Raw genomic sequence first — 8,285 nt, 5'->3', positions numbered from 1 at the left:
ACTGGGCACCATTTTCTTCCATTGTGCATGGGGTCACTATGTGTCAGTGAGGCAACTCAAGAGCTGCTAACAACAACATGATGCAGACGGAGAAGATATGAGAAGAAATATCATCAAGAATGTTGAGAAAAAAATCACTTTCCTGTTGCTAGGGTAAGTACTTTCATATCTTGCCCCTTGCAAGCTCTGATCACTTTCAGATCTCCAGCATCTGCTCAGGAGGAGTAAAAGACCCACAACAAAATAGTCTTTGAAGGAAAAGTCAAAAAAATGAGTAGTTCTCACCTTGCTGCACATTAAAACCACCTGTGGTGCTTTGAAAATCTTATGCTTAAGCCACATACTGGTCCAATTAAATCAGAATCTGTAGTGGTGGGACCAAGGCATCGATATTTTTTAAGCTTCTGGAGGATTTCATTACGAACTCAAGGTTTTGGACCAGTGACATGCATTCTCACACACAACTTGCATATGCAGTTCTGTTAGATCCAAAAGTAGTCTGGGCAATACATATGAATTATGGTAAAGAATGAAGATTTTAAGCACATGAAAATAGATTTGTGCATTTTACCAGGAAGCTTGGGTGACATATTAGAAGCTACAGAAGGTTCTACGGCTATAATGGGATTTGGTTATGCAGACTGACATACCCCAGAATGCTATCACTATCCGATTAAACACATGAAAAAGGAAGCAATCTTCAGATACAAATTCTTAAGATTAAAACCAATGAGAGCTACAAAAATTATGTAACCAAAGAGGCAAGATTTCTGGTAGTAGATGTTTGGTTTTGCCGTCTTTTCCAACTCACACACTCAAAAAGATGGCACAAGGATTAACATTAGGTAGTTCTGCTGAGGATCCTCTGCAGGGCTCTCTTGATGTCCCTGTTCCTCAGGCTGTAGATGAAGGGGTTTAGCATGGGCGTGACCACAGTGTACATCACTGAGGCCACAGCACCCTTCCTGTCAGAAGATGAGACAGCTGAACTGAGGTACGCTCCAAGGCTTGTTCCATAAAATAAACAAACGACTGACAGGTGAGAGCCACAGGTGGAAAAGGCTTTATACTTCCCATCTACAGATGAGACTCTTAGAATAGAGGAAACAATTCGAGTGTATGAGAAAAGGATCCCCGTTACTGGTACACCAGCAAAGATGGCACCAAAACAATACAGTAATATGGTATTTGTGGAGGTGTCTGAACAGGCAAGGTTAAGGAGTTGAGGAATGTCACAAAAGAAATGAGGGATTTCCACAGCTGTGCAGAAGGTAAGTGATAACACCATTGAAAGTTGCAGCTGGGAGTCCAAAAGGCTGATGAAAAAAGACACCAAAACTAGTAAACCACAGAGACGGGGGTTCATGATGACTGTGTAGTGCAGGGGGCGACAGATGGCCATGAACCGGTCATAAGCCATTGTGGCGAGGAGCACATTGTCCAGACATCCAAAGAGATAAAAAAAGGACACCTGTGTCAGGCAGCCCTCATACATGATGAATTTGCTCTGAGTCTTGATGTTCACTAACATCTTTGGGACTGTGGTGGAAATGAAACCGATATCAGCTAAGGACAGGTTAGAGAGGAAGAAGTACATGGGGGAGTGGAGATGGGAGTCAGAGGTGACTGCCAGGATGATGAGTAGGTTCCCAGTCACAGTGATCAGGTACATGGACAGGAACAGCCCAAAGAGGAGGGGCTGCCGTTCTGGATCCTCAGAGAGGCCCAGGAGGAAGAATTCTGAGACACCTGTTAGATTCTGTGGCTTCATGTACCTGAAACAGCTTTTGGAAAAAGAAAACTGTTAAAAGGAAACAAATAAGAAACACCCAGCACTGTGTTTGTATTTCGAATTCAAGAAACTCACAGGTAAAGTCGACAAAATCATAACTGTTCACAGTTAAGGACCTAATACCCCAGTACCTTCAGCTATATTGCTCGGTTGTAACAAACCCAAGCCTTGTACTACTCAGAACTCTTTCCTCACTGTTTTCTGTGCTATTCACCAGTTTCTGTACACAATCACTTCAGCTACTTTGGGGTACAGAATGTTAGAATGGCAAGGATATTTTAAGACAATAAATTTATAACCACAGATAAGTGGTAACTATGATGAATGGTAAGACAGTACACGGAAACCCTGGTGGCGTAGTGGTCAAGAGCTATGGCTGCTAACCAAAAGGTCACCAGTTTGAATCCACCAGGTGCTCCTTGGAAACTCTATGGGGCAGTTCTACTCTGTATTATAGGGTCACTATGAGTCGAAATCAACTCGAAGGCAATGGGTTTAAAGACAGTATACAAGACCGGGAAAGCCAGCACAATTTGACCAAATCAAGATCATGGAAGCTCCACAGACACAGCCAAACTCCCTGAGGGATGAAATTACTGGGCTGAGGGATGTGGACGATGGTCTCAGGGAACATCTAGATCAATTGGCATAAAATAATTTATAAACAAAATGTTCTACATCTCCTTTGGTGAGTAGCATCTGGGATTTTAAAAGATTGCAAGTGGCCATCTAAGATACTCTATTGGTCTCACCCTATCTGGCACAAGACAGAATGAAGAAAACTGAAGACACAAGGGAAAGATTAGTCCAAAGGACAAATGGACCACAAGTATCACAGCTTCCACCAGACTGAGTCCAGCAAAACCAGATGGTGCCAGGCTACCACCACTGACTGCCCTGACACGGATCACAGTACAGGGGCCCAGACAGAGCTGGAGAAAAACGTAGAACAAAATTCTTACTCAAAAAAAAAATAATAATAATAAAGACCAGACCTACTGGTTTGACAGAGACTGGAAAAACCCCAAGAATATGGTCCCCAGACTCCCTTTTAATTCAGTACTGAAGTCACTCCTGATGTTAACCCTTCAGCCAAAGATTAGACAGGTCTGTAAAACAAAACGACACTGAATGGGGAACACAAGATCAAGAAGAGGAGAGTGTTAACATGTCATTGGGGTGGCAACCAATGTCACAAAACAATATGTATATTAATTGTTTGATGAGAAACTAATTTGCTCTGTAGAAACCCTGGTGGTGTAGTGGTTAAGTGCTAACGCTGCTAACCAAGATGTCAGCAGTTTGAATCCACCAGGTGCTACTTGGAAACTCTACTCTGTCCTATAAGTGTCGCTATGAGTTGGAATCGACTCGATGGCAGTGCGTTTGAATTTGCTCTGTAAACCCTCATCTAAAATACAATTAAAGAAAAAGGATGCAAAAAAAAAAAAAAAAGACAAGTTGAGCAAAATACCAGCTCCCTCTATGAGAAAAACATATGGGATAAGAATTATCCTTCTTTAAAGAAAAAAATCATTTCAATTAAAGGACACTCTGAAACATACTCTTGAACACTGAGCTGCTAAAGCGAAAGGAAGAAATGATGAAGTAAAAGAACTGAACGGATGATTTCAAACAGTAGTTAGAGAAGACAAAGTTCAATATTATAATGACATGTGCAAAGAGCTGGAGATAGAAAACCAAAAGGGAAGAACATACTCGGTGTCTCTCAAGCTGAAAGAACTGAAGAAAAAATTCAAACCTTGAATTACAATAGTCAAGCATTCAATGGGGAAAATATTAAATGACTTAAGAACCATCAAAAGAAGACGGAAGGAATACACAGAGTCATTATACCAAAAAGAATTGGTCAACGTTCAACCATTTCAGGAGGCAGCATATGATCAGGAACCAATGGTTATGAAGGAGGAAATCCAAGCTGCACTGAAGGCATTGGTGAAAAACAAAGTTCCAGGAATTGAAGGAATATCAGTTGAGGCGTTTCAACAAAGGGATGTAGCACTGGACCTGCTCACTCGTCTATGCCAAGAAATTTGGAAGACAGTTACCTGGCCAACCAACTGGAAGAGATCCATATTTATGCCTATTCCCAAGAAAGGTGACCAAATCGAATGTGGAAACTATCGAACAATATCGTTAATATCACATGCAAGCAAAATTTTGCTGAAGATAATTCAAAAACAGCTGCAGCAGTATATCAACAGGGAACTTCCAAAAATTCAGGCTGGATTCAGAAGAGAATGTGGAACCAGGGATATCATTGCTGATGTCAGATGGATCCTGGCTGGAAGCAGAGAATACCAGAAGAATGTTTACCTGTGTTTTATTGACTACGCAAAGGCATTTGACTGTGAGGATCATAACAATTATGGATAACCTCGCGAAGAATGGGAATTCCAGAACACTTAATTGTGCTCATGAGGAACCTTTACATAGATCAAGAGGCAGCTGTTCAGACAGAACAAGTGGATACTGATTGGCTTAAATTCAGGAAAGGTGTACATGAGGGTTGTATTCTTTCACCATACCTCTTCAATCTGTATGCTGAGCAAATAATCTGAGAAGCTGGACTATATGAAGAAGAATGGGGCATCAGGATTGGAGGAAGACTCCTTAACAACCCGAGGTATGCAGATGACACAACCTTGCTTGCTGAAAGTGAAGAGGACTTGAAGCACTTAATAATGAAGATTAAAGACCACAGCCTTCAGTATGGATTGCACCTCAACATGAAGAAAACCAAAATCCTCACAACTGGACCATTAGGCAACATCATGATAAACGGAGAAGAGATTGAAGTTGTCAAGGGGATTTCACTTTACTTGGATCCACAATTAACAGCCATGGAATCAGCAGTCGAGATATCAAAAGATGCATTGCATAGGGCAAATCTGCTGCAAAGGACCTCTTCAAATTGTTGAAAAGCAAAGATGTCACCTTGAGAACTAAGGTGTGCCTGATCCAAGCCATGGTATTTTCAATCACATCATATACATGCAAAAGCTGGACAATGAATAAGGAAGACTGAAGAAGGATTGATGCCTTTGAATTGTGTATTGGTGAAGAATATCGAAAATGCCATGGACTGCCAAAAGAACAAACAAATCTGTCTTGGAAGAAGCGCAACCAGGATGCTCCTTAGAAGCAAGGGCAGTGAGACTGCATCTTACATACTTTGGACATGTTGTTAAGTGAGACCATTCCCTGGAGTACAGTGTCAGAAGAAAAGAGGAAGTCCCTCAATGAGATGGACTGACACAGTGGCTGCAGCAATGGGCTCAAGCATAACAACGATTGTGAGCATAGCAAAGGACAGGGCAGTGTTTTGTTCTGTGGTACGTTGTGTGGATATGAGTCGGAACCGACTCTATGGCACCTAGCAACAACAACAAGAAGCACTTGCAGTCCCAGGGTGTGCAAACGTTTAACACACTTGGCTGCTAACCAAAAGGTTGAGGTCCACAAAGGGGCACCTCAGAAGAAAATCCTGGAGGTCTACTTTGAAAATGGCGGTCATTGAAAACGTCGTGAAGTACAGTTCTACTCTGACACACTTAGTGTTGCCATGAGTCAAAATCTACTCCATGACAACTGGTTGCTCTTTTTAAGAAGCAATCAGGTGTACTTTATTTTATCCAAGTACACTGTAATAAGTTCTCTTCATTGGGAATATTTATAAAACAACAATTAATGGATAGGAACACATTAAAAAACAAACAAAAAAGGGTTGCCATCAAGTCGATTCCAACTCATGGCAATCCAGTGTTACAGAATAAAACTGCTTCATAAGGTTTTCTTGGCATTAATCTTTACAGAAGCAGATCACCAGGCCTTTCTTTCATAGTACTGAAAGTTGTTTTGGAACCACCAACCTTTAGATTAATAGTTGAGCCCAAACGGTTTGCTTCACCCAGGGACCTCATTAGCTGGATTCTAAATTAAAATAAAATGTTCATAATCAGAGTGTGTGTTTATATGTCAGTTATCTTCACAGGTTTTCATCAATCTTTGGTGTTCTGACATACCTCTTGTATGGAGATACATGGTCATTCAAATACATGGGTTTCCTTTAAAAATCTTTTAAAATATATATACTCTCCATTGCCTTTAAGGGACATCAAATTTTGGTAACAATGGTTTGGTAAATGCACAAAATCATACAACAATGATGATTCCAAACGTGATATTAGTGTAAAATTCACCAGTGATTATACAATAAACAGTAAGAAATACTCTGTTCCTATTTTTCACTGTAAAACATTTGATCAATACTACACCATCTCAGGAAAATGTTTGCTGATCAGTTAGCTTTTTTTGTTTGTTTCCATTCTCTGTTGACTTGATAAAATGCTGAAATATGTTTCTTATCCTGAATGTTTAGAAAGCTTTGTTTCCTTATCAAATCAACACTCATTTATAATTGAGGAAATTAGGACCAGGGCCCTTCCAAAGCCAGATTTGAAACTCAGCCATCTTAGGCCTACTTAAGAGCTTCCCAAGTCAATCCTTTCTTATCAGGGGATGGAATTCTCCTCATTGCACCTTCCTGATGATAACTCACTCATTCATTTCTCTTGGAAGTTCCAATATGATTTAATTTGGGCAAACGTAAAGAGAAAAGGACAGAGAATAATATGAAATAACACATTGGTCATTTGCACATTTGTTGAAATATTAATTAAACCTAACATTTACAGTTGTAGAAAGAAATAAAATAGTACATATGAATTGCTTATACCAGTGGTTCTCAATGCTGGTTGATCATCATAATTATCTATGGACCTTATAAAATATAATGATGAGCTGGCAACACCCTCCAAACCAAAAACCAAACCCAGTGCGGTCAAGTTAATTCCAACTCATAGCTACCCTATAGGACAGAGAAGAACTGTCCATAGAGTTTCCAAGGAGCACCTGGTGGATTCGAACTGCTAACCCTTTGGTTAGCAGCTGCAGCACTTAACCACTACGCCACCAGCGTTTCCGGCAACACCCTAGAATCCGTTAAGTCAGACTCCACATGTGAGTCCCTTGGTCATCCTGAAGTACAGCCAGGGTTGAGAAAGAGCCATTGCTTTAGATTATTGCCAGGTGCTTAGTGAGTGTTCCATCAATGTGACCTATTATACCCACTCCTGACATTAACTATATAATCATTTAATATTTGCTTCACAACTCATATCTTAGAGGTTTAAATATTACCAATAAAATTTGAGTTTTCTTGCTCTTGATGTATGATCCTATCACTCCACCCAACTGTTTCTCAGAAGGCAACCTGTGTGATAAATTTTGTTGATTCACACTCTGATCAAAAAACCATGTCCAAGTACTTACTAAGTGCCACACCCTTGTTAGCTGCCACATGCATCCTAGCAATGGGTCTTATTCCCGCTATTTCCAAATAAGAGAGGTTGAGAGATTTACATGCACTCCAAATTTATTGTGTGAAAGATATGGGATTAAGGCCTTGCCCTCTGATTCCTATTTCAGGTCTCTGTCTCCTCAAGCAGAGCTGAATGACTGTGTTTCTTTTCAGGTGAGCAAATGGAGACTGACCCATTGATTCTTCCTGTTACAACCTGGTGAGTTGACCTGGGAATTAAGAAAATGAGCCAAATGGTTTATGGGGAATTTTATAGCATGAATCTTATGGCTTGTAGGGTTTTCTATGAATAGTAATGCAGTTTACTGCATACTTAGGAAATCTCAACTATGGGACTATTATTCCCTATGTCGTTGTTGTTAGGTGCCTTTGAGACAGTTCCAACTCATAGAGACTCTGTGCACAACGGAACGAAACAGCACTGCCCAGTCCTGTGCCATCCTCACAATTGCTGGTATGCTTGAGCCCATTGTTGCAGCCACTGTGTCAATCCATGTCCTTGAGGGTCTTCCTCTTTTTCGCTGACCATGCACTTTACCAAGCATGATTTGGACATGCATCAATTTTACATTTCAAACAACTCTGCTCCATGCATATATAATATAGAAATTCTCAATTGTGGATTGTGAATAATACATTCATAATGTATTGTTTTCATAACATTAGTATTAATTTGTTATCCATAACGAGTTTTTTTTGAAAAGTTACCTAAGTAGTATAATCCCACACATATTGTCTCTGGGACGTACATACATCTATTTTAAACACTTTTTAAGGTGCACTGTATTGCTGAGTGAAGGATCATTTTATGTCAATTCTTATTAAGAACATCATAGCAGAACTCTTCCTCCACTCACCATATTATTCATAATTGAGAATTTCTTATATATTTATTTTTCATTCACAATTTATAGTTTATGAATGTATTATTCATAATTCGCAATTGAGAATTTCTATATGTGCATTGAGCAGAGTTGTTAAAAAAAGTAAAATTGATGAATGTCCAAATTTACTATTAATTGCCAACATTGTAAACATTTAGTTTACCAATACAGAGTCAGACATAACTACATGCATTTATTTCAAGGT

At 39.7% G+C, this 8,285-nt stretch overlaps 1 protein-coding gene across 1 annotated transcript; it reads right to left on the bottom strand.

Annotated features, from left to right (window-relative positions):
• Positions 1 to 841: 841 nt before the first annotated feature.
• LOC126072074 (olfactory receptor 18-like) lies at positions 842 to 6,543 on the bottom strand. Its single transcript, XM_049876744.1, has 2 exons — positions 6,509 to 6,543; positions 842 to 1,784 (listed from the first exon to the last, which is right to left on the bottom strand). The coding sequence occupies exon 2, from the start codon at positions 1,769 to 1,771 to the stop codon at positions 842 to 844; it is 930 nt and encodes a 309-aa protein (XP_049732701.1). The 5' UTR covers positions 1,772 to 1,784; positions 6,509 to 6,543.
• Between the last annotated feature and the right edge of the window lie 1,742 nt (positions 6,544 to 8,285).

The sequence above is a fragment of the Elephas maximus genome, chromosome 3, assembly GCF_024166365.1.
Source record: "Elephas maximus indicus isolate mEleMax1 chromosome 3, mEleMax1 primary haplotype, whole genome shotgun sequence".
NCBI classification, from domain to species: Eukaryota; Metazoa; Chordata; class Mammalia; order Proboscidea; family Elephantidae; genus Elephas; species Elephas maximus.
Note: the sequence above shows the minus strand (reverse complement) of the source record. Positions and strands in the feature narration are given on the sequence as shown.